Raw genomic sequence first — 27646 nt, 5'->3', positions numbered from 1 at the left:
TCCACCCCTGCCATAGTAAAATGGGAGTCTCAGGAAGACAAATCGAATTTCTAAGAAAAAGGCGGGCTCCTCTTTCACCATTTCAGTGTCTGGGTTATCTCACTCCAGTCTTGCGTAGGTCAGCAACGCACCTGCTGTCTGGAAAAGCAACCGCACCTCCAGTGTGGGCACAGGTAGAGGCCTGGGGCTACCAAAATGGAACAGGCTTGTGCCACTCGGTTTCACTCAAGCACTCATGCACTGTGTACCCACTCCACTAGCATACAGCCGCAGCGCATGGACACTTTGGCTTGATACTTTGCGAGGGCGGTAGCGGACCATCGGACTTACCGCATAACTGCCCACAGGACCGCGGAGGCAAGAGGGGAGAACACAGTGACCCTGGGCTTGTTGTAGTCGCGCCAGGAACACCGAGGCGGACTCCAAGACCCAGGATCCCTCACCCGACACCACCTGGCCTGGGAGCAAGCCGCACCCATCCCCAGCTGCCTTAAATAACATCGCCGCTCCCGCTACGCGGGAGCCACAGCTCATGGACACTTTGGCTTGATACTTTGCGAGGGTGGTAGCGGACCCTCAGACTTACCGCATAACTGCCCACAGGGCCGCGGAGGCAAGAGGGGAGAACACCGTGACCCTGGGCTTGTTGTAGTCGCGCCAGGAACACCGAGGCGGACTCCAAGACCCAGGATCCCTCACCCGACACCACCTGGCCCGGGAGCAAGCCGCACCCACTTTTCCCGCCCTACTTAACAGTACCATCCTCCCTGCGACGCGGGAGAAGCCCGGGACAAGGGCGGGACCGTCTGTGGCCGTCCGGGGACGATCGAGGCTGGGCTGGGCCACGGACTTTGGCTTTTTATCCTTTCATCTAAAAACTGTGAGACTTTTGTTTATGTTATAGTCGCTCTATTTAGGCACGTGTATTTTTAGTAGTTATCTGATTTAATCATGTCTAAACTAAGATCGGCTAAAAACCCCTTGGTGACGAGCACAATGGACAACTACTTGGTTAAAGTAGTAACTAAAATTAACAAGGAAAGGCGTCTCTCTTTAAACCGGTTAAGCCCTCCGGCTTCCCCACTACTCTGCCTGACCCCATAGAAATTATTGCCAATGATTTTAACTGCACCCAAGGCTCGCAACTATTAAATGGTGATGAATTTGATGCCACCCCTGGGTTGTGCCAAACAGTTTTAGATAACTCCCAGGATATCTCAGTACAACCATCCCGATACCTTCTCCAGTACCCTCTCCGGTACGAAGAGTAGTAAGGGCATGTAGGAAGTTATCGGTTAAGCGGGGGGGGGGGGGAACAGGAAAAACAGGAGAGCTGGCACTCCACCTATAACTCAAGGGGGAGTAAATGAGTCACCAAATAAGACCGAGTCGGCAAAGCTAAACTCCGATCAAATTGACCTGTTGGTGAGCCTCCTTGAATCAAAACTTGAACTCTTGATTAAACCCCTTATGACCAAATTAGATCAGGTCACAAAAGAGGCATCCAGATTGGGTGGCCTATTGAATTCTCAAATGGGAATATTAAATAAGAACACCCAGGGAGGGAATAACATCATAAAGGTTGCAGGTGCTACTGGTAATGGAGGTAAAAAGCATGTACAACCTGCACTAGCTTCCCAAGACCCCCCTGTAATTGTACCAGCTGCTCCACTACCTCCCCCCTCATCTACTCAACTACCTCTAACGACCTCGAGAATCCAATCCATTTTGACAGGGGGCAAATTAGAGAGGAGAGCAGGGATACAAATAGAAGACCCTCAGTGAACCTTCCCCCAGATTGTGCACCATATATAGTGGTACTAACTAATGTACCAGGGGTGGATTCTCATTTTACTGAGTCGGGGACAGAATCTCATGATTCCTTGAAAAATAAATCAGTGGCATGGCTAAATAGAAATTGTGGGTTCCCTTTATCCTTCTCAGACAATATAATATCAACTCGCAGAGTTGGCTGGATAGGGAATTCGAGGAAGAATACTAGGGGGGATTGTATTATTGTTAATTTCAGGTACCCGCAGCATGTCGCTACTGTCTTGCTCAGAGCTGCTTCTTTGCCAAATATTGAGAATACTGTATGTGCTCGCCCCCTTGGTTTTTTTTATAATCACCATACACCACATATGCATGCTATTCTGCCCAAGTCAGTTCCACCAATGATAGGGCGTGGCCGGGATATGTTTTTGCAAAATGGACACTATTCTGTGAACAGATTGGACTCATTTCATTACAGGTTGCCCAGGCCAAATAATCATTCTGATTATCCACTCCCACTGGCCAATCGATATTCCCCCTTATCCTCCCTGGAGGAAAATGATTGACTGCTAAACAACCTGAGGAATACTACACAGTCCTCACATATTTCTTGCAGGATCATGACATGGAACATTGCAGGAATTAAGGCCAAAGTTGGGAATGATACTTGGATCGACTATTTAAAAACTTTTGATGTCATAGCGTTCCAAGAGACCTGGGACCTGACTGATAGCTTCTCTTTGGACGGGTATAGTCACTTTTCTATCCTAGCAACCTGCAGTACGTCAGGTAGAGAGAGCCAAGGGTGGTTTACTAAGCCTGTTTAAACTTGATCTAAAGGGCACACTAACTCTGTGTAATTCAGGATGTCAAAATTGTTTAATTGTTAAATTATCCTCTTCTGACTAAGATTTTATTCATTAACTTCTACAATGCACGTGCAAGTGAGCTAACTAGTTTTAATTTAGGATTTCTTGAAAAAAAAATTGTCAGACTATAGAAGCAATGGGAATACCTTTGAAATATTTGTTTTAGGGGACTTTAGCATCCATCCCTGCAACCAACAATGTGCCAATACAGAGGAGGAGGGGCCCCCTTTTTCTGCCCCTATTCACCTTAAACACACAAAACGAGGTGAGGCCCTCGAAAAACTTCTGGCAAGATGGAATTTGTATGAGTCTGGCTGCGGGGAAGGGGGTTTCAGGACCCCTACTTTCAAAGGGTCAGCCGATGGTACTATTATTGACTATATTTGTATGACTTCCTTTGTATTATGTAAGGTTTTATTGTATAAAACTGAGGTCTCGGTCTTCAGTGATCATAACCTGGTGTCAGTAGATATAATATCCATAGATGTATTAACTTTTAAAAATGCGAAACATAAGGGAGGCCTAAATGTAACTGCTAAAGATCACGGACGCAGACTAAAATGGTCTAACATAGTCCCTGAAACCTTCTTGCAAGATGTACTGGGTAAAGACGAAGACGATGTGGCCATATGCCTAGAAGAGCAGGCCCAAAACACCCATGTGGTCATCGCCTTTGATAATATCTGTAGACAAATTAACCAAAGTCTACTCGCTGGCCCCAGACAGCTAAGATATCATGGGAAAAGATGGTTTAATAAAAAATGCTCTGGGGCACATGCTTGTCTGCTTAAGGCCCTGAAGGCTACCCCTAAAGATAGAGCTCTTTTAGTAAGCTTGAGATGCGCATATAAGAAAGCCATCTTGGAGCGAAAAAATGAGTTGAAAGAAGAGGCCTGGTTGCAATTACTTGCCCCTGAGACATTGAAAAATTGTGGAAAGTTCTGGAAAATCGTTAATCAACCACTATTCTCGGCAGAGGATCACCCTCCTCTCGAGACAAACATCCCGGATGAGGGCTGGATCTCACATTTTGGGAATATCTATTCAACTATTCACAAAAGGGAGGTCCCAGGGGTAATTTAAAGACTCTAGCTGTTGAATCCCCTGAACAGAATTGACACCAACAAAAATCAACAGAGAGTCTGCACACACTAACAAAGTACCCAAAAACAAATACAAGATACTAAGGAAAGATTTCTCATAAATGAGTTCCCATCAGTACACCATCGAGACCGCCCTTCATCATCTGGGATCTCTTTTGACACTTATGCCTACTGCTGTTAGAGGTGAAAAAACCTGCACTGGCCTGTTAACAAGCCATGTACCAAGAAAAACCACAGCAATTGTATAGGATGTGAAAGAAGGCGTGTCTGGTGGAATACTGAATAGCAGTGCAGTGAAAAAGTGTGGGTGAAAAGAATAAGAAAAGGGGTTCTAAAATTAGGTAGTGTTCAGGGACAACAAATTTAATAACCACCGTCACACTCCTAAATCAATAAAAACAGTGCAAATAAGTGGCGTAACAAATAACCACTTAGTAGATGTATAAGGTCGACATGTTTCTGCAGTCTAAAAGAGTCTCGAGATCTCCTGCTGCTTCCTCAGGACCAAATTGTGCTACTGCTAGATAAGATCAAAAGGATCAAAGATAAATAAACCATATCACCTGAATAGTGTAGGTAACTGTGTAAACATCTTCCCATCCTAAATATAAGAAGAGAACGTGTAAGTATTCAAAAATAACAGGGAACAGTGTGAGGTATATACATAGCATGCAAATTGTGCATACAAAAACATATAAAGCCAGTCACGTATAATTAATGACCGGCACAGGGACTGTCTAAGTCAGTCACCACTCAACAAATTGTGAGTATCCAACATAGGTTCACTCACCCACTCGATGGGAAGGAAAAGCCCCACCTCACCTGGCGCGAGCTCAGGTAGATGGATGCACCGCACTACAAAGAAGATAACACAAATAATCATTGATGTAAATAGCACCTGCTGGTACTCCCAGGCAAACCAGTCCTAACATGCGCCACCTCTAGCGCCAAACAACACAAACCAAGCAGTCAACAATCTGGCTGATTACATCTCTGATTACAAAGAGTGTGTTCAAAGGAGCTGTAAGCTGCCACAGCCACTCATTCAGGATTACAGCATATTAGGCGCGATAGCAGCGTAGTTATGCTCACAACTGTTATCCCTGGTGCTGCACCTTCAAACGTTAGCCATACTCCACATTAGTCTTAGGGCAGAAACGCTTCAATGTATTAAATGTGAGAGCTATAGGCACTCGTTTCTGTCCCCAGCCGTTTTCGTGAACAGACGGCGAGATTGTGCTTGCTAGTTCAATCCCTCCCGCTGCGCACCCAATTAGCCTCATTCTGATTCTACAATGAAGTTTACAAACAAATAAATAAATAAATGCAGGACAGCTCACCTATCCGTCGGTACACCGGTCGTCCCTCCAAGCTCTGTCTTGGGGAGGAACCGACTCGGTGTACCGGGAGGTGTAGATGTAAACAGCCTGCTTCCGCGTCAGGCTGGGGGCGTGTGCGGACGTCCGCCTGCCGCGGTGACATCACCCGCAGCGCGACCTGCGCGCTTTGCCATTAGGGAAATGTAGTTTAACAGGCATTTTGCAGGCATAATAGTAGGTTCGAATCCCGGCCGGGATCCACATTACCGCCTGGTGAAATGGGTCTTAATAAATTCTGCCTTTATGGTCATGATAGCCCAATTCTAAGCACTATTAGAATTGGGCTATCATGACCATAAAGGCAGAATTTATTAAGACCCATTTCACCAGGCGGTAATGTGGATCCCGGCCGGGATTCGAACCTACTATTATGCCTGCAAAATGCCTGTTAAACTACATTTCCCTAATGGCAAAGTGCGCAGGTCGCGCTGCGGGTGATGTCACCGCGGCAGGCGGACGTCCGCACACGCCCCCAGCCTGACGCGGAAGCAGGCTGTTTACATCTACACCTCCCGGTACACCGAGTCGGTTCCTCCCCAAGACAGAGCTTGGAGGGACGACCGGTGTACCGACGGATAGGTGAGCTGTCCTGCATTTATTTATTTATTTGTTTGTAAACTTCATTGTAGAATCAGAATGAGGCTAATTGGGTGCGCAGCGGGAGGGATTGAACTAGCAAGCACAATCTCGCCGTCTGTTCACGAAAACGGCTGGGGACAGAAACGAGTGCCTATAGCCCTCACATTTAATACATTGAAGCGTTTCTGCCCTAAGACTAATGTGGAGTAGGGCTAACGTTTGAAGGTGCAGCACCAGGGATAACAGTTGTGAGCATAACTACGCTGCTATCGCGCCTAATATGCTGTAATCCTGAATGAGTGGCTGTGGCAGCTTACAGCTCCTTTGAACACACTCTTTGTAATCAGAGATGTAATCAGCCAGATTGTTGACTGCTTGGTTTGTGTTGTTTGGCACTAGAGGTGGCGCATGTTAGGACTGGTTTGCCTGGGAGTACCAGCAGGTGCTATTTACATCAATGATTATTTGTGTTATCTTCTTTGTAGTGCGGTGCATCCATCTACCTGAGCTCGCGCCAGGTGAGGTGGGGCTTTTCCTTCCCATCGAGTGGGTGAGTGAACCTATGTTGGATACTCACAATTTGTTGAGTGGTGACTGACTTAGACAGTCCCTGTGCCGGTCATTAATTATACGTGACTGGCTTTATATGTTTTTGTATGCACAATTTGCATGCTATGTATATACCTCACACTGTACCCTGTTATTTTTGAATACTTACACGTTCTCTTCTTATATTTAGGATGGGAAGATGTTTACACAGTTACCTACACTATTCAGGTGATATGGTTTATTTATCTTTGATCCTTTTGATCTTATCTAGCAGTAGCACAATTTGGTCCTGAGGAAGCAGCAGGAGATCTCGAGACTCTTTTAGACTGCAGAAACATGTCGACCTTATACATCTACTAAGTGGTTATTTGTTACGCCACTTATTTGCACTGTTTTTATTGATTTAGGAGTGTGACGGTGGTTATTAAATTTGTTGTCCCTGAACACTACCTAATTTTAGAACCCCTTTTCTTATTCTTTTCACCCACACTTTTTCACTGCACTGCTATTCAGTATTCCACCAGACACGCCTTCTTTCACATCCTATACAATTGCTGTGGTTTTTCCTGGTACATGGCTTGTTAACAGGCCAGTGCAGGTTTTTTCACCTCTAACAGCAGTAGGCATAAGTGTCAAAAGAGATCCCAGATGATGAAGGGCGGTCTCGATGGTGTACTGATGGGAACTCATTTATGAGAAATCTTTCCTTAGTATCTTGTATTTGTTTTTGGGTACTTTGTTAGTGGGTGCAGACTCTCTGTTGATTTTTGTTGGTGTCAATATCTATTCAACCCCACATCTGAAAATACAGCAGATTCATATTTTCTCTAGCTCTGAGGGCCTTCACGTGATCTTTGAAGAGAAAGAGGTTGAAAGAGCGATTGAACAGACCTTAAAAAACAAGGCCCCAGGTCCCGATGGGGTTCCTTCAGATGTTTTTAAATGTGCGCCAAAATTTTGGTCCAAAATTCTGTGTAGTGTTTTCAACGCCCTGAAACAAAATAATATACCGGAGTCCTGGAAAAAATCAATCATTATTCCAGTATTTAAGAAAGGAGATAGGCAGGATCCCTCCTGTTATAGACCTATCTCCCTAATAGATTCCTCAGTAAAAATTTTAGGACGTGTTATTCTGCACAAACTAACGGTCTGGCTCAACGACAGAGGGGTCCTGTCAAACCTGCAATATGGGTTCAGATCAAAAAGAAGTACATTAGACCAGTGTCTTAATTTGCAATTGCTTTTAGATAAATACACTAAGGCCAAAGAGGGGTCAATGTATCTGGGGTTCATGGACCTCTCGTCAGCGTTTGACCTCGTAAATAGGTCTAAGCTATGGCAAATCTTACTTGATATGGGAATAGATCGGGCCCTAGTTAATCTCTTGGCGGACCTACATTCGGGACTACTGGCATCTGTCCGGGTCACCACAGAGGGGCGATGTTCTAGCCATTTTAATTCAGAACGGGGGGGTCAGGCAAGGATGTATCCTGGCCACCCTTCTTTTTACGGCATATATCAATGCCCTAGAATCTGCATTAAAGGAGGCAACCCTTGATATACCGCGTATAGGGGAACTTGGTATTCCAGTTCTCCTATATGCGGACGATGCTGTCCTTCTTTCACGGACGGGGGTCGGACTTCAACGGCTGTTAGATGCCTTTGGAAATTTTATGGGATCTCTGGATCTTAAAATAAATGCAAAAAAGTCACAAATCATGATCACAGGGAGGTGCTGCAGGAAGAAGCAACTTAAAACCTTCTACTGTTGCGAAGAAGAACTACGTAGAGTGCCCACATTTCCCTACCTTGGGATTATTTTCGACGAGAAGGGGAATTGGGGCCTGCAACTTAAAAGTAGAAATATTTCTCTTGCTAGAACAACTTCTGCACTCCAGGGATTCTCAAACAAATTGTGGGCAAAACCCATTGCTGCACTGATGAAGATATATAAAGCGAAATGCATCGTAGCAGCGACCTATGGTAGCTCAATATGTGGCTATAGTACCCTGAACTCCCTACAGGTGACAGAAAATAAATTTTTGAGGTCAGTTCTATCAGTCCCACAGTCCGTTCCCTCATATACCATTCACTCTGAATTGGGGGTAGGGTTCATCTCTGACATGATAAGAATGGCTCCTGTAATATGTTGGATGAAAACCTGGTTGAACCAGGAAATCTCCTTGAACCATATTATCAGGAAAGACTGTCTCCTACTTGAAAATCACAGCAAGATTCAGTGGTTGACTTATATTAAAAATAGCTTTTCTAAATTAGGAAGACCGGAGCTTTTCTCCTCCCCGGAGATAATAACATCCAGGGACATTATACAAGTTAAAGGAGCCATGGCACAACTGATGTCCCTGGAAAGAGGAAATAGAGCTCAGAAAACCTACAGTAAGGGCTAATCTTATGGTTGCCAGTTTACCAGGCCCTGAAATGTATCTTAATATGGTGAACCGTCCCTACCATAGGTTTCTTTTAACACGCTTCCGTTTTAATTTGATTCACTTGAATCTAGGTCACTACCCTAAATGGAGCACCCCAGAAAACGCAATGCTGTGCTCATGCAATAATTTTTCTTTACAGAATACATTGCATTTTGTGATGTTCTGTGGGCACTTTACGGAACCTAGAATGACATTTTTGGTCCCAATACTTAGGGAGGCGGGGTTTTTGCAGGTAAAGCCTGCTCATCTTTACTTGCAATTATTAGAGACCCCCCGGACCACTTTTCATGTCGCTAGCTTCTTAGTGAGTGTCGTTAGATCCAAGAAAAAGAGAATGATCAATGGTATTTAAACGTTTAGGGACGTGTCTTATAAGGATGCTTTCACCGAAAAACTGATTGCTAGGGCATCTGAATTGGGTGATGTTTTTAGATGTATTGTTTTTATCTTATTTATTTATTGTGATTTTAATTCTATGAAAGTGCTGAGAACACCTTTTTAATTGGCTTAATAGTCCTGATTTTAGTAGGTATAAATAATGTATTCAATGTAAGTTTCGCTTTGTACCATTGTCTTTTTATGATATTCATTTATCGAAATAAAGTATTCTGACTGACTGACTGACACTAGCATACATGCATATGTTACGGGATCTCAGCGCTAGAAACTTTGGGTAAATGGGACAGTAGGATCCCATTCACCTGACACAGGTAAACTTACTATAAAAAAAACTGTATGCTGTCACCTCCATGCTATACGAGTGAAACGTGTGACAGGGACAGTAGTCCTGCTGTCACTACGAAGGTTCGCTTGGTACGTCCCATCGGGTTGAGGATATGGTCAGAACCCATCATAAATCAAGAGTAGGTTTAGGCCTCGCACAAACACTGGATTAGTGTGATGCTGGACCTCAACTCCAAAAAGGAGGTTTACAGATACTCACAGTTCGGGAAGATGGGGCCAAGGGGGGCACTACTGCATACCATGCAACAGCACCATACTTAATTTTGTATCTACTTCGTACCAGTTTAAATAAATCAATAAGGCCCTTTTCAATTACCCTTGAGTTTCGGCAACAGAAATTGCTTGTAAAGGATTCACTGCTGCTTTTGAAGTTTTATCTTTGCTATTCAAATCTCTCAAAATAAAGAATGCCTTTTGTATTACAGGGGGTTTGGTAATATATTCATGTGCTTAATTTCACATTCTTTTTTATAACCTTTTTGTGAGCTCTAATTTCAATGTAACTGCATCTGTGCAAAATATTATTTTCATATTTTTAATCATTGGCTGGTCTGACATTTTCCACTGACCACGTCCACCCCTTTTCCCATAGTAATAGTCTGAGACCAGCCTATCACCAGCAGGATGAGGCAAGAGGCTTGAATTCTCTTTATGGTTCAAACTGTCTGATTGAATAACAGACATCCCTGATTTTCCAATCAACAGTTTAAAAAAAGCACAAAAAAAGCAATGGTATTTTAGTCACTGCTGGGGACATCAGGCAGCACTCGCATAGCAGGAGAGGGGCAGGTTCAATCTGAGACATCAGAAAAGGAGGCACTGAGCACACATTGTCATATGAAGGCTTGTTATGGCTAGAGATACAGCGCAGCAAAAGAATACGTGGTTTTTGAAAAAGGCTTGGTGGAAAGTTAGCAAACGGTTACCTTGCAAGTCTAAAAGACTGAAAGTTTGGGGGGATACGTTGACCTCTAGTAATAACAACCCCTTTTATACGGCATTCACAGACAACCCTGCCCCTTCGCACATTGTCTGGACAGTGTTACCTGCAGTGTGCGTTCCCTGTCCAGCCCCATCTCCACCATGGCCAGCAGCACTTGCTCATTTAAGGGCTCCATGCGCCGCTCCATCTTGAGATGTTGACCCTCAGAAATGAGCTGCTCATGCAGAGAAGGGAGACAAAGGTTACCCTCAGGAACAAAATATTACTGGTCATTAAAGCACTGCTGTTTCTAAAGTAAGACACGCCGCACACACCCAGAAACCAGACTCCGACTGCACCGTAAATGATCATACACTATCAATAGCACCCTCATCAAGCACATCATAGGCAAACACTGTGCCAGCGGACATAAGTTGTAGCCTGCTTACCCTTTCGAATTCAGGATCAGGATCCCCAAGCTTCATCCACTTGTGTTTGCAAATCTGCTCCATGGATAGTCGCTTTGTTGGCTCTAGGACCAGCATGTGCCGAATCAAGTGCTCACATTCTGCAAAATAATAGGAGAGTTCCCAGACACTGTTCATTGAAAATGACAACAGACTCAACTGTGACAGGAAGGAGACCATGAACATTCTCCTGGTCTTCCATTTGATCTTAAACTTCATCAGAGATACAAAACTACTATCAATGAAATGGGCTAAGAAACAAAAGAGAGGACAAATTCGTTCGATGGCATCATTAGAAGTCATTGCAATTTTGCTTCTGAGTTTAAGGGCCATAAGTTACTTTCTGGTAGCACAGAATGTAGATTGGTATGTCAGGCTTTGGTTTTCACTCTATTGATACCTAATGCTGGGAACTGGAACTTTTTTTTTTGATTTTTCAAAAACCTTTCTTGAACAAAGTTGCACAGCAAGGTTACAAGATTGCACCGTATCAAGACATTATATACAGGCATACAGTATATTGCAGCAGAGGTTACCTCGAACATGTATCACATGGAATCAATACAGAGGAGATATATCGTGGGAGCACAAGGGTAGTAGAGTGAACCACGGAAAGATCACCTGGAGTAGGGGAGAGAGGCTAACGGAGCAGAAGGATGTGTGAGCCGGGGAGCAAGCTACTCATTGACCATCACTGGCCACGAGCGCAGGGGAGGTCGCAGGGAGCGGAGAGTTGCAACTTAAGACACAAGTGGACCCCATATGTCAATTGGGCGTGATTTGACTGGCATAAGGTCCCAAAAGTCGGACAGGAGTGTCTGACAGCGGGATGCATCCTGCGACCTTAGGTGCGAGCCTGCGACCCCAGCACATGGAGACCCTACGCCGTGCGAGGACAAGAAGCATGGCAGTTAAGCGGCGGGAGGCATCTGGGCAAAATTTAACGAAGCCTAAAAGGCAGAGCAGAGGATAGGGCTGGACCAGCGACGCGGTGATCTCAGAAATAGCGGCGCAGACCTCGCGCCAATATGTGGAAATCTGAGGGCACAGCCAAGCGAGGTGGGAAAAGTCTGCCACAGAGCAGCGCTGCCATCCATCATCGGGGATGAGTCCAATCTTGTGCAACTGGGCAGGAGTCCAGTAGAGCCTATGTAAATACTTGAAGTGGATAAGGCGCACACAGTAGTTTGGGGATAGGTGTGCAATCTGATTGCAACAATAGAGCCAGTCAACTTGAGAGATTTCGACACCCAGGTCCCCACACGCGCCCGGTCGGTGGTGATGGGAGATGCTGCCAGTGTGAGGGCGAGTGACTAGTTTCGGGGGTGAAGGGGCTGTGTAAAGGAGGTCAAGAGTGGCCATCGAAGGAGGAGGCTGGGGGAACGAGGAGTAAAGCTCCCTGCAGCAAGCCCTGAGTTGATAATAAAGCAGAGTGTTATGGGGCCGGAGTCGGCAGCAAGTGAGAAGAATGTGTCCCCAGGGTAGAGGTCCGACACTGGGGAAAGCTCTAAGCGGGTGGCATGTTTAACCATCCCAGAAGTCTGGAGCGCAGGGAAAGCCGGATGATGAGCAATAGGCATAGCATTTGCGGAAAGCATATCAGAGCCGGAAAATTTACGGAGCCCATCCCAGGCCCAGAGCAAGGTCTCCACCGTATCGATCTCAGTGCGTGGGAGTTTCGCCAGGGCGAACAAGGCAGTTGTGAGCGGCCACGGGGCAGCAAGGTCAGTCTCCACCGCAACATGTGGCTGAAAAGGAGTGGTGTGGAGCCAGAAATGAAGAAAACTGGCCTGGGCACTAAGGGCATAAAGTTTAAAATCAGGGCACCAAGGCGGCCACACGACATTGGGAGGGTGAGAATATTATATGCAAACCTGGGCTGTCGACATGCCCAGACCAGAGTAATGAGCAAATAGCGGACTTTGCAAAAAAAGTGGGCAGTGAGGGGGATGGGAATATTGACCAATAGGTATAAAAACCTCGGGAGTGCCACCATCTTGACAATGGCTGTGCGATCGGCCAGAGACAAGGGCAACCAGATCCAGAGGGGAATCTTGGACTCGAAACAGTCCACGGCGCGGCCAAAGTTAGCTCACCAAAGTTCATCCACGTCCCTACCCAGCCAGATGTCTAAGTATCTAGTGGGACCCGACGCCCACACCAAGGGGTAATCCAGAGTGAAAGGCACCGTGGCATCAGTGAGGGGGAAAAGCAGAGACTTATTCCAGTTGACCTGGATGCCGGAGTAGCCCCCAAACCGTATCATCTCATGAACCAGAGGGCTGAGGTTCTCCTGAGGATTGCGGACATAAAGAGTAAAGTTGTCCGCGTACATGGAGACTATGAGAGCGTGAGCCACAAAGCCGAGGCCTCTCTGGGTGTGGTGCTGTCGAAGTCTAGCTGCAAGGGGTTCCATTGCGATGGCAAAAAGCATGGGTGACAGCGGGCACCCTTGCCTAGTACCAAGCTCGATGGAGATGGGCTCAGATATTTAATCGTTAATCCGGAGGCGGCCAGTGGGGATGGTATAGAGAAGTAATATTTTACGAGTGAAGACTGGCCTGACGCCCAAGCGGGGGAGGAGATGGCTAGGAAGGGCCACTCTAAGGTATCGAAGGCTTTGGTGATGTCAAGCAGCGCTGCCACTGCCGGGAGCGACAGGTTAATTTGATGGGGACGGAGAAGATGGTCCGGAGATTGAAATAGGTCCGGCGGCCGGGAATGAATCCGGACTGGTCCGGGAGGGCAATGAGCGGCATGAGGGTGAGAAGGCTAGTAACTTGGTTAAGATATTATTATGCATATTGATCAATGACAAGGGACGATAGGAGTCTCGCAGCTCAGGGGGTTTATCCGGCTTTAGGAGTAGAGTAAGTAGAGCTTCGCAGAGCGAGGGGGGAAATTGACCATTCTCATAGGATTCGTTGTACATGGCAGCTAAGTGCGGGACCAGAAGGGTGCCAAAGGACTTATAGAAGGAGACTGGCAGGCCGTCCGAGCTGGGGGCCTTGTCACCAGGAATGCCATTGATAGCGGCAAGAATTTCTTCTTTAGAGAAGGGCTCATCAAGGAATTCCTGATGAGGGTTACCAAGCTAAAGAAGCTGAAGGATGCCAAAGTATTGATCGAGAACCTCTCGCGTGGGCACAGATCCGGCCATGTAAAGTTGTGTTTAAAATGCAGTGAATCACGCTTTGATTTCCTCATGGGAGGTGGTTCTGTCAGGGTCTCCACCCTGAAGGGCGGTTATATAGGATGCAGTGCGAGGCGGGAGGAGGAGGTTAGCGAGAGTCTTACCAGGGCGGTCGCCCTCACCAAAGCGGCGTGCCCACGCATCCCTGCCGAGAAATGTGAGTTCTCTGTTGGCCTCGTCAAGGAAAACTGTGAGCTTCCCCCAGATCTGAGCTAGCATGTCAGGTTTGGGATCCCGGGAGTAAGGGAGGCAGCGGGGAGTGAGGGAGGCGCAGACATAGGCAGACAGGAGCATGATCTGAGAGGGTGCGCGCCATGTGTTCAACAGAGGTAAGCCAAGCAAGGGTGTCCGGGGTGGTGATCCAAAGGTCCAGGCGGGACCAACAGCCGCGTGAGCCGATTATGATGCTGCCGCGGGTGAGTGTGGCGCCACACGTCAAACAGGGAGTTGTCAGTGAGAATGGAGCTTAGTAGTGAAACCGTGAGCGGGTGAGAAGCGTGAGAACCAGAGCAATCCAATGTGGTGGACAGTGTTACATTAAAGTCGCCCCCCCCCCCGAGGAGTGCAGCAGGGCCCATGGACGAAATGTGGTGCCAGACTTGTGCAAAGAAGTCTGGATAGTCATTATTGGGACCATACAGTGCAGCAAGCGTCAATGGATGGGCCTGAAGGGTACCATGAAGGATCACAAAGCGACCCCCAGGGTCGATAACTACCAGGGAAGTCTGCCACGGAAGCCCTCTGCACAGCAGGATGGATAGCCCCCGAGAGTAGTTCGAGTAGAAGGAGGAGTGTATTTCGCACCAATGCCTAGAAAGAAGTCTGGAGGAGGTCGCAGGGAGCAGGTGAGTCTCCTGCATGAAGCAGATGTCTACCCTATGCCGGGTGAGGTGGGCGTGGACCAGGCGTGCCTTGCAGTGGTTGTTAAGACCGTGGACGTTCGAGGTCCAGAAAGCAGTGTCTGTCATAGTGCCATGTAAAGGAAATAACTGTCGTGGGGGGCCATATGCGAGGGTGAAACCTCGTGCAGTCGGATGGAGCGGTGCTGTAGGTAGCAGAGGAAGAAGCACTGTGCAATAACATTGGAAGCGCAATAAAATAACAGTCAAAATCACAACAAAAGCCTCGTAAGGATGCAACAGCTCCCACAGCACAAAACCCCCAGTAAGTCAGTTAGCTACAGATGTGCAATGAGGATACATTACAGTAAACCAGAGGCATGCAGTAGAACGACCTGTACGAATGGGATGACGTGTGATGAAGGGACCAGAAAGAAAAGCATATGACAAAACAAACAATAAGGCATCAGAAGGAGGTAACAAACCCAAGGAACCCCCCACCCCACCACCCACACCTGCCCCCCAATCAGGCTGAGATACCACCCATACCCACCCCGGGGACCCACAACTGGGAAGGGAGAAGTCTATATCCAAGGAGGGAATCATCCCGTGGAGGCATGGTGTCGCGCAGCATACACCCCTGCCAAAGAGGCAGGGTGGCCAAGCCGTAGGTCGTAGCAGACAATAGAAGAAAGGACACCAGGGGATCAGAGGCACCAAGCCAGAAGCATAGTTGAGATATGAAGTGCCCTACGGAGAAAAAAGAACAAAGTGGGCCAATTCGAAACAGGTAGCTGAGCAACGTGAAGAAAAACCAGCAAAAGAGTCAAAAGTGCACTACAGTTCAGGCATTGTCGCTTAAGTTGCCGTCAGCAGTGGCTTGAGAGTTAGCAGGGGAGGATCGATGTGACCGGTCTAGTTTCTTTGCGAAGGCCAAAGCGTCCTTGGGATCCGGGAAAACGAGCATTTTCGAGCCCTGCCTTACTCGCAGTTTAGCGGGATATGCCAAGAAGTACGAGACTTCAGGCTTTTGGAGGATCCCTTTCGCAGGGAGTAACTCGCGACGGTCACCCTGCACCCGCCATGGTGTGGTCGGGGTAGAACGACAAGGAGTTGCCCTGATGACGAATCTCGCCCTTCTCCCTGGCCGCTCGAAGAATGGCATTGTGGTCCCTGAAGTTCAGGATTTTGGCAATGATTGGGTGAGACGAGGACCGAGGGAGCGATGAGTCCGTTCAACAATGAAGACCGAGGATAGGACATCGCCAAAAAGTTCGCGGACGAGCTGTTCTACAAAGTCCTCCATTCGCGAGATATTGGTGGATTCTGGCACACCCGTGATGCAGAGGTTGCGCTTCTATGGGAATGAGCCTCCAAATCCTCAATTTTGTTCGGAATCAGCTCCAGTATCTTATCCATCTGAGGAAGCTTTTGCCGATCCTGAGTGGCGATCTTCAGCATCAGAGACCCTTGTTTCAACATGAAGCAGGCGAGCGTCATGAGAGCCCACACGGGCCTTGAAAGTGTCAAGACGAGACAACAGCTGTTCAAGCCGGGCCGCAATGCCTGTGACTGTGGATTTGACTTCCAACATGATGGACTTAAGATCATCCTCCCGTGTTGAGGCCTTCTTTGTAGGGCCGGTAGGGTCACACCCATCAGTGACCGCACCATCCTGGCGTGTTTGCCGGCGTTGATCGAAGGCGATCTTTGGTCGTTTGGGATCGGTCTTCCCCATGGCCGGGCAGAGGCAGGTGAGGGAAGCAGTTCGGCAACAGGAGGGAGGCCGCAGCTATGGGGCAAGGTGGCAGCGCCCAGGTGAAAAATGGGTAAAACAGGCGTTCAGGGCAAGGAGGCAATAGTGCAGGCCCTCAATAGGCAGGCGGCGGCCAGGCCAGATGCGGGGTGCGGCGAGGAAACCTCAGGTGACAACCCCCACGATGGCGGGTTGCAACAGGTGCCCAGCAGGTCCACGGGTCCCACAGAGGAATGGCGAGGAAGGCGGTGCGGTAGGGCAACCGGACCGGCGAGGTGGTGCAGGGAGCCCGCAGAGTTAGGTGCTGCCTGGTTAGGAGTGGTCCCAGCAGTACCAGCCACGACCTCAGGCGACGCAGAAAAGTGCGAAGCCGGGGGGGGGGGGTCGTTTGCAGCGGGGAGACATGGGGGAGTCCAGACCCCAGCGCGGGCGAGTGCAATGAGACCAGTGGGTGGAGAAACTACTGGGATACCCCAGCAGCCATGATGAAAGATGAGGCCCCACGGCACGGCTCGCATGCCCCCAACCCCGCAGCGGAAGCCCCCACAGCAGCGGCGCCTACCTGGACCGGTTGGAGACGAAGAGCAGACGGGCCCCCCAGCGGGCCGCCGCAGGAGTGTGATGGGCAGAATGGCCGCCGGGGCAGTGTCCAGGTGGCAGAGTGCCGGGGCGCCAACAAGAACGGCCCCCAGCCGAGCCCAACAGGAAGGTCATGGTGGACGTCAGGCGCGGTCACCGGCGCCAATAGGCAGAGGATACGTGGCGGCCACCGTAAGGCCCAGGGCTGACCGCCAGTCGGGATGATGGCCGTGAAGAGCCGGCCGCCAGGCGGTGCTGCTAGGCGGACAGCCGAGAGGTCGGAGTCGAAGGGCAGTAAAAACGAACCCAGAAGCAGCAGCGGAGCGCCGGTGGGCCGAACCAGAGGGGGACAACGAGTGGCAGGGAGCATGCCGCCCAAGTCGTGAGGCCCGGTGGAGGTAGTCCATCGTGGTGAGCGCCAGTAGTTAAAATGGCGCCCGCAAAGAGAAGGCCAGGGCCGGACGGTACGGCTCGCGCGCTCCCACAGCGGCAGCACTCACCGGCTCCGGCGGTCGAGAAGTGAAGGCTGTGCACAGGTCGAGGCTCCGGTCACAGGAGGCCGCCAACGAGGGGTAGCAGGAAGGCCAGGCCACGCCAGCAGAGAAGCCTGGATCCGAGGCCTAGGTCCAACGGCAGAACTAGTCTCAGAGGTGTCGTAGAGGGCCGAAAGTCGGATCAGGCAGTGCCCCAGGGCGAGGTAAGTGAGGATGGCATGGTGTCAGCGATGGGGAAGTCTGCAGGATTTTTGACGGATAATCGGCTTGGCCGGCAGAGCCCACTCAAAGTGCAGCCATCTTGCAGCTGGCTAAGCCAAGCCCCCAGGAACTGGAACATTAAGTGAAAAAGTTGAAAACAATTCTGTAGCTGCCAGAAGACAATGTCCAACCCAGTGAGATTGGCATGGAGTAAAAGCTATTTACCCTTAGTAGCGGACCTTAATAAATGGTGTCTTCATTAAAATCATCAATACTGAATACCTCTGGCCAATAAGAGGATACCCGAAAAGCTGATGAATTGGGAGGATACATTTCTCCAACCCAAGCAAATACAACGCCAATTTAAAGAAAACATGTTCTTGATGGTTTTTATCTTTTAATAAAAATGCATAAAATAAATGCCAAAAACAGTGGAAAATTAAAGGTATGTTTAAACCAAATGGAGTAGTACAGATAACTAGACAACCTCCACTGTACGGTTTTAAAAGAGTAAAATGAAAGGAGACATTTTCTTCCTGTATCTTGCCTTAACAGAGGAAAAAACACCAGTTACCGATCTGTAGTTATGGCTTTGCGGCTTGAAATTCTTCTAGATTCACTGTCTTTTGCATAATTCCACCCTCTAGAAGTTGGGTTTGGAAGACTTTTTAGTATTTTTTTTTCTTTCTTTTGGTTGTCGGGGTGGAGCCTCATTACTCGCCACAACACTGACCGTTTGCCTACAAAACCCATGCAAGTGACTTCAATATACTATTCCTTTTTCTTTTTTGGAGTACTTGCTCGATCACTGGCGAGGTTATGTTATGTTATGTTATGTTATTGGTTTTTGTACCGCGCACAGCTGCCCCAGCAAAGGGGCGTCCTGGCGCCAGGAAAGGTATACACAACATCACAGAGCGCAACTGAATCAAGAAATATTAATTAAAAAGAAAGGTTTTAATGGCGCGTCTGAATAGAAATAGATCCTCCATAGCTCGAATTTCACTGGGAAGAGAGTTCCACAATTTGGCCGCCACTACTCGAAAGGAGCGGCCACCCATCCTGCTCAACAGAAAGCGTGGGACAACAGACAAATTCTGACACATCGATCTCAAGGATCGAAAGGGAACATATGGGGTCAGTAAGTTCATCAGAATAGGTGGAGCCGTACCCTTCAAAATTTTAAAAGCTAGGCAAAGCACCTTAAACTCGATCCGACGAGCAACAGGCAACCAATGGAGCGATTGCAATGCTCTGGACACTGAGCAGCGTTTGGGCAACCCTAGTACCGCTCTTGCGGCGGCATTCTGCACTCGTTGCAGCCGCATGAGTTCTGCCTTGTTCGTACCTGCTAATAGGGCACTGGCATAATCTATCCTAGACAGCACAGAGGCCTGAACCACGAGCTGTCTAGTAGGGGCATCGAAGAACTTAAGCACCGGCCTGAGACCCCTGATAATGCCGAAACAGGAGGCAGCCACCCTCTTAGTTTGGCAAGTAAAACTCAGTGTGGTGTCCAACCATACTCCGAGATTTTTTATCTCCATAACGGGAGATGGAATCATTCCTAGTTCGAGGGGCCACCAGTTGTCGTTCCACCATCCAGGTTGCTTCCCAACCACCATCACCTCGGTCTTCTTTGTGTTCAATTGGAGACAATTTTGGTTCATCCAATTGGCCACCGCACGTAGCCCCTCACAAAAGTTAAGGGCGTCCACAGCTGAGTCCTCACTTAGTGTGACCGCCAGCTGCGTGTCGTCCGCATAGGAAACCATTGTCAGGCCCCAGCGTTTGACTACCGCAGCCAGCGGACTCACATATAGGTTAAAAAGAGTGGGGCTCAGAGATGATCCCTGTGGAACTCCCAAAGTGAGCGGGTGAGAGGTGGATTTACCAGGTGGTATCGCAACCTGAAAAGATCTGTTGGAAAGGAAGGAGCGGAACCACCCTAGAGCCAAACCCCTGACCCCAGCATCCTCTAACCGCCGCAACAAGGTCTCGTGGGATACCGTATCGAAGGCGGCACTCAGATCTAACAACAGGAGTGCCGCTGTTCGTCCGGTATCCAGCACAGAGCGCAGATGTTTGACCATGTATAGCAAGGCAGTCTCTGTGCTGTGGCCTGTACGAAATCCATTTTGCGTGGGATCCAAGATGTTAGCTTTGGCAAGATGATCGGCCAGGATCCTATTCACGTGGGCTTCGGTAACTTTAGCAGGCCACGGCAGCAGTGAGATGGGGCGATAATTCTCGGGTTTTTTAGGATCTAGAGTAGGCTTTTTTAAGATGGGTGTAACTACCGCTTCCTTCCACTTGGTGGGCACCATCCCTGAGGTCAAAGACTTGTTGATGAGGGCCAACAAAGGTGAGCGACATGTTGCCTGCATGTTTTTAAACTGAATCGGTATGAGGGGGTCTGCAGGAGAGCCAGATTTAATTTTTTGGCTCAAAAAAGCAAAACCCTCCTCAGAAAGGGGGGCCAGCATATCCAGGGTCATAGCATTTCCCTTTGGACAGACATCTGAGTCCAAGTGGTGCACGGTGGTTGGAAAGGTACGATAGATTGCTTGCACCTTTTGGACAAAGAAAGAGGCCAGACTCTCGCAATGATGGTCTGTGCAAATTTCTGCTGCCGAAGACCTCTTAGTCGTCAGGTCTTTTAGGACCTTGAAGATTAGTTTAGAGGGGTTAGGGCTGTTCTGAAACTCCTGCGCATAATAAGCGGCACGCGTCCGACAGACCGCTCTATGATAAGCCTTGGATAAAGTGAGGTAGCAGGTTTTGCGCACAGGATCATAGGCTTTCCTCCATTGCCTTTCTGCTTGCCTACACTCTCTTTTAAGAGACACCAAGGTCTCATCGTACCACGGGCTATGGGTCTTGGTACGACACTTGGAACGAACCAGAGGAATAAAAGAATCCAAGGCCGTTCCAATCCAATTACAGAATAAGTCATACCCACAGTCAACATCCAAAGAGGTAGGTAAGGGTGTATTTTCTAGTAGAGAGTAAAAGTCTTCTAATTTTAATTTACTCCACTGGCGAGAAAAAGAGGTTTTGTTCTGTGCCACAAAAATAGGGTCTGTCACCAAAATCGATGCCTTCACCAACAAGTGATCCGTCCATAACAACTGGACCGGTGGGCACATAGTTATGTCCTCCAAGGTGGTAAAGAACGGGTCCAATATGTGCCCGCCTGAGTGGGTGGGGGTCGTCACTCTTTGTGAGAGCTGCAAAGCTTCTAGATCGGCAAGGCAGCTCTTAATAGCAGGTTGAGATATACAGTCAAAATGTAGGTTGAGATCGCCTACCACATTAAAATTCGCACAGCAAAGGGCTTCTATGCTAATGACGTCCGGGAGAGCGGCCCTAAAGGCGGCATCGCAGCCCGGAGGCCGGTATATAAGGAGACCTGAGAGGCTATAACAATGAGAAAAAGAGATTCTAAAACGGGCACACTCACAGCCCGGGAGTTTTAGTTCTTTCCATTCGCAGGGAAAACAACGTTTCACTGCCATCGCAATACCACCCCCTCTCGAATGTATGTATGTATGTATGTATATGCATTTATATAGCGCACTACTTACCCGTAGGGTCCCAAGGCGCTTCGACCGCTGCGAAACCCTTCCTGGCTTCCCTGAGAGATGGTCCCTTAATGGGTATCTCCAGGGTGAGACCAGGCATCCCCGGCAGTCTGGTGGGGCCGTTAGTGAAGATGAGGCAAGCTAATGCCCAGAGTTGCCGAGTGTGATCGCTGATCAGAGTGGGCACCGAGGCGAGAGAATTATTGAGTCCGCTGACCCTGGTCCAGAAACCTGCCGCGCTGGGAATCGAACCCTGGTCCCGGGCCGTCCTCTGCTCTCGGGTCTGCCGCCTCTAACCGCCTCTAACCAGTGAGCCACACTACTTCACTTCGAACCGCGGTTAAGAGTGACCACGGTGTAGTCAGGGGGGAAAGCAAGATTTAGAATCGCAATATCCGCATCCTGAAGCCAGGTCTCGGTCATGAAGAACACATCCGGGGAATCATTAGTCACAATATCAAAGATCTCCGCCTGATGCTTGACCAGAGATCGGACATTTAGGCTGTATATGCTAACAGTATTCACCCCAGACACGTTGATCCGACGGCCTGAAGTTTCTAAGGAACATATGCGAGAAGGGGGAGGCAGGCACCAACAACAATGAGTGCACCGGTAAGGACCCCTTAGCGGCGCAACGAGCGAAAGAGGACAAATGGAAAGTTGGTCCCGTATAGCCAATAAATCCGCTCTAGCATACCTGATGGTGGAGGAGGCCATAGCGAGGAAGAGAGTTTACTGCCGCACGCCGCACTTCCTAAGCGCTGACGGGCGCAGACGGGCAGACTCTGGCTCGACTCAGGCGCGAGTCAGGCGCTACCGCTGCGCGTCACCGCTGCGCGGGATAAGTGAGCTTTAAATACAGCCTCACCTGTTCTCCAAACGGAGCACTAGAGCGCTGCTAGAGGTGGCGCGCTGAGAACCAGCACCCCCAATATGGCGGCCAAGCGTCACCAGTAAGGGAGGAAATAACACGAGGGACTCCGCTCTACAAGCGGTGGGGGGCCCAATTTAATGTGCAAGTCTGTGGACAATATTATCAAGGTAAAAACAGAGCAAAGAAATATAAATGACAAAAAAAGCGCAGAAGCGGTAAAAGTTTAAAATGTCAATAGCGCTGCACGCATGTAATGCAGGAGTCAAGGAGCGCGTTAGAAATGCGCGATAATCTTTCCTAAAAGAGGTGGGATGGCCACATGTGCATCTAGAAGAATATCAAACTGCAAAACCATACTAACAGATATTTAACTGGTATCTTTTACAGAGTGACATCTCTTCCAGAGTCACATCCTGTGCACTGATTATGTAGTTGTATTATTCCCTAGTGCAGTGGAGCAGTACCAAATGAATGTTTCAAAATAGTCTGATCTGCTACAGTGTCACTTTTTGCTCAAATATCTCCTGTACAGTGAGCGTTAATCACGTGTTCTGCTGATCATGTTACAGCATTACAAATGTCTTTCAGTGACACATGACCAAGAAAAAGTAATGTAGCCCTGATTTTAGGGCCCAGCCACTACATCAAGAGTGGAAGACCAGGATGTTTAATAGAGTGTAAGTGACATTTAATTGAAGGCTGAAGAATTTAATGAGAGTTTTGACAAACTTCATGAGTTCAGCAGAGAAATTATGGGGCTAAATTCACAAACTCTTGATGGTTTATATACTGACATAAGGCATGTACCTCTAATGCCTGTAAGGCTTTAGCATTAAAGCAGTAGTAGAAATAGAATAGGAGAACTATGGACATCAGGGCATGAGATATACGTTGGAAACCACCCATAATTTAAAGAGTTTATAGTTTGTTTGAATGGGAAGGAACATTTTGGATATTTTGAAGAAAAGTGTAGTTTAGTATTTGGATTCAGTCACACGATTTTCATAGAAGTTGAACTGACTGAAGGTACATAGCACGACGGGTCCACGGTGGTCTTGTGGATGATATGAGATCTTTACTGCCCACTGCAATAGTATCGCATTTATAGATGTGACTGAAACAAGGACACCATGTACGAACAGAAAGCTAGTTTCCAATTACAGTATTCTTGTTTGTTAAGGTGAGTAGAAGGCCGAAAAGTTGTTTGCCAGGACTGTTGAGTAGGATGCCTTTTAAGTTGTTTTGGTGCTCATACACCCTAAAGCAATGTCAATGGTGGTTGTAAGTAAAAAAGAAAAATGTGTTTAATGTCTTGCAGACTTCTGTCCATAAGAAATTTGCAAGCACAAAGGGGTTGGCAGTTAACAAGTCTCACGCTTAATTTCTGGAGTCCCAAGGCTCTAAAGAGAATCAGGAGTCGTGCCTGTGGCTCAACAATTTTGATTGGATTTCTAATAACATATCTTGGGCTATTTTTTTTAATTAAGACAGAGTACAGGCCATGATTCCTGTGGGAGCTACCACATATTTGGGTCTGGTTTTTTGTTTTAGGTTTAGTGTCAAGATATAATGTGGCTATATAATCTTGAAAGTGGATTACATAGTGTCTGAAAGTCAGTCAATGGTTTCATGTTGTCCAATTGGTCATGGGGGTGATGTCTTTTGTATTCGCGGACATCGTTTTAAGGAAATTGTAAAACTTGGATTATGGATTTTGTATTCTGAATGAAGTTGGGAAAATAGCTTGAGGCATCCATTCGCGAATAGATGTGAGGTCATTAACATTCCTAAATAGGCCAGGTGATGGGTTTTACCTTCTACTTTAAAGTCTTTATTGTCCTACAGTGAAATGACTTTTTAGATTTAGTTATTTGTTTCAGTAAAATTGCAATCCTTGATTTGATCGTAGCAGTATCTCGTTATATGGTAGATTTTGCTGTGATGGTGGATTGGGGTATTAAGGACAAGGAAGAGTGAGGGAATGAGAGGTAGTCTTCAGCAGATACCCATTGGTGGTATTGTATTTGTATGAGATTGAAAGTGAAAAACAATATATGGTTTGTGTCAAAATTAGGCCTTGCAGAAATTAAAATTACAAAGCATGAATTGCATAGTTTTGGGAATTTCATGTTATGTTAAGTGAAGTTACTTATGCTGGAAATTTGCTATTTCTGTGTGATCACCCTGGATCTTTCGTTTTTTGGAGGACCCTGTATTTTCGCTGGCAGTAGAACTCTGTGCACTTCAACCATGCTAACCAAAGATAAAGCACCTGCGCTCCACCTTTCAACATGGAAAAATTAGGATATTCCTACTTGGCATATTTAACATACCTAGTTGCTAGAATATGGTACAAACGTTCACTCAAGGCATGTATGTTAAATGTCACAAGTGGACTGTAGCACTTATTGTGCCATTTACTACAGTGACACTGTAAATAGGCTTACTCTCTTTAGACTGACGATACAAATTCAAAGTGCAAATTACACCTGTCCAAATAACCAACTCTTATAGGCCTAAAACCTCCTTTTGAACATTTATGTCAATCCTACGTAGGCCTTATTGCCAATAAAGCAGGTTGCATGGTATTTAAAAGAAAGACATGTTAACGCTTAATGTTACACTCCCTACAGGGGAAAAAGCCTCAAAAGCTATTTTCACCGGAGGAAGGATAGTTGTGCCATAAGAAAATAATGATATGCAATATTAAATACAATTACTGTATCTCAGTAATGCTACTAGTGAAAACAATAATTAAACAACTATTACATTAGCTATGAAAAACGCAATTCTATTTTGAAGTCGGACTTTTACCTAAATTTTAAGAAAAAGTAACTTTTAAAAAGTCGCCTTTTTCCAGACTGAAACTATTGGGGATTAATTAGCATTTGCTCTCCCACTTCTGCCAGCCAGTAATAAGCATTTAAATAGGTGAGAAAAGCCTTCCAGGAGAAAACAGGCTGACCTAAATGGGCAGCAATGACCACATCGAACCTGACAGAATATGCAGTGGAGCCGCAAGCATCCTTTTGAGCATTAAGTTGTTAAACCCTGCTTAAACGTCACATCCTGCATGAAAGGTCTGCTGGGGTGCACGTCAAAGAGGCCTCTCAAATCACAGATCAAAGTTATCTGACACCTAGGCATGGCCCTTATTCGTCCCCTCAGCCTGCCAGGTTCCAATCAGAGTGGGCCTCTTTATGACATTAGAGTATCAACGTCTCTTAAATGTCTTCTGGGTTTACATATAATACTTGAGACCACTTCAAATGAGGGAAACAGAATGGCAGATCAAATATTGTGTATTTACTGTCTGGCTGCTGAAAAACGTACTTTTTGATCAACCAGACTTCGGTCTCAGACTGGGTTGAGGTACACGACCTGCTTCAAATCCTTTTAGTGTTAGATGGAGGCTGACACTAGGATTACCATAGTACACTCCCCACCCACCCACACGCATACACTCAGCCCTCCGTGCCCATGTTCAATGTGGCTGAATATTTTCAGCATCTTTAAATTGCCCAAAGTAGGTAGGGTTATCCCTAGGAACTTTTACTCCATTGGTTAGGGCATGCACAGGGGTCATTCTCATCAACAAGCTTGTGTCAGGCATGAGTGTGGCATCTCCAGGCACCCACTTCAGGATACTCGTGGACCTGTGGAGGATCAGTAGAGCACAAAACCTGTTGTCTGCAACCTGAGAAGAGCCCTGGAGGACTGGAGCTCTTCCCACTCTCTCTTGTACCCAGGACAAAGAAGTGGACTCCAAGGATCAAAAGGTTGACCTGCTGTTCAAGCATCAGGGACACAACAATCTACATGAAGTCTATTTTGAAACTAACCAGCTGATCGGTAGCAACAGGACCCGAACTGGACCCTGCTGTTGGCTTCTGTCTGACACCTGAGCCCCTAAGTGTTTCCCCTGAAGTCCTGGGGGCTTTATAAGTGTAGTCCTTTGGTGGACTGGAACTTGAATGACTAAGTCAGAAGGTAAATTCCTTTGCCACGTCAAACCTGGTCTTTGTACCCAACCCATGCTCTATCAAAGTCAGCATTGAATTGTGTCTAATTACCATTGGCATTTTGTGCTTCTTTTTTTTGAAAATATTTTTATTAAATCAAACTTCTCATCGACAGTTATGACAACAATTAGACATCATTAAAATGACCTCGCCCGCACAATATGAATGCGAGACATTATCACGCCACAAAGTTTATGGTATGCGCGTGAGTTGAATAGATATTGATGCACGTATAACTTACAAGCGTGCAAGTTGTGGCAAACAATTTTTCGCATAAATTATGGCCAAGGCACTCCCACATCATCACACTGAGAAGTGGCACAACCAGCAACCATATGTGCCAGTGCTTTTGCAAAGCTAAGCAAAAGGTACTTTTCCTATTGGGATTAACAGCATGCAGACACGAATGCGAGACACTGCACTACGTAACAGGCTTGTAATAGTTCAATATCTGACATTAGTCTTCATTTTCCTTTACAGGTATTTTGATTTTTTTAGGCTTTCCCACTGAGGTTCAAGCCCACACCACAGGCACATTTTTTGCCCCTTTGTGGTCCCAGAGAGTAGGACCGGGTGCGCCTTTTAGGGGACGCACACCATCCACTCTCAGGGTTATTGGTCCTGAAGAAAACCTGGTTATTTGACACCTTTATGGTTGAAACATGGGCTCATAATTACCCTCACTATATCTCGCCACTTTGATTTTAACATTGTCTAGTTGCTTACAAATAAAATCTTATTTTCCTAAGTTAAACCAGGACAATTTTTTAACACACTTACTTTTTTTCTTTCACGCACCCTCACTCACAACCTGCTCCACTGTAAACAGGTGTTGTAGCACACCCTGATGACACTAGGTCATTAGGGTGGACCCCGATGATGAAGCATGTCACCACTAGGTGGTGAGTGAGGGGTTTCTTAACAAAAGGAGAACTTTCTCGCTTTTTGTTCAACATACCCCATTAGGAATCGGCGATTCCATGCTGGTGGTACTCCTTGTTTGTTTTCTAATGATATACCCAGGGGTATAGGAGTATTCCCCCGTTCACCCATGTGAACTAAAAACCTTGCTCTCCCCATTGTTTTTCACATCTTTGGATACACAATTCCTCCCATTGTATTAATATTACATCTTTCCGGATACAGTTATGTCATCCGAGCTGTCTATTTCAGTTTCCGGCAGCAGGCATTTTGTGCTTCTTGGCGCTCTTTCTACTCAAAACTTTCAAAATGTATATCCCCGCTTCTTCTAACTGGAGTTTTGTCATT

General features: G+C 47.1%; 1 protein-coding gene across 3 annotated transcripts in view; it reads right to left on the bottom strand.

The window, feature by feature from the left end:
• The window catches only part of SIK3 (SIK family kinase 3), a 739490-nt gene that overhangs the window by 196296 nt on the left and 515548 nt on the right, over positions 1–27646 (bottom strand). For all 3 annotated transcript variants that reach the window (XM_078681850.1, XM_078681849.1, XM_078681848.1), the window contains exons 7-8: positions 10818–10936; positions 10493–10603 (exon numbers count right to left, since the gene is read on the bottom strand). In XM_078681850.1, the coding sequence (XP_078537976.1) occupies positions 10493–10603; positions 10818–10936 (230 nt within the window). The remainder of the gene's footprint in view (positions 1–10492; positions 10604–10817; positions 10937–27646) is intronic.

Source organism: Lissotriton helveticus, chromosome 3_1, assembly GCF_964261635.1.
Source record: "Lissotriton helveticus chromosome 3_1, aLisHel1.1, whole genome shotgun sequence".
In the NCBI taxonomy this organism is placed as follows: domain Eukaryota; kingdom Metazoa; phylum Chordata; class Amphibia; order Caudata; family Salamandridae; genus Lissotriton; species Lissotriton helveticus.
Note: the sequence above shows the minus strand (reverse complement) of the source record. Positions and strands in the feature narration are given on the sequence as shown.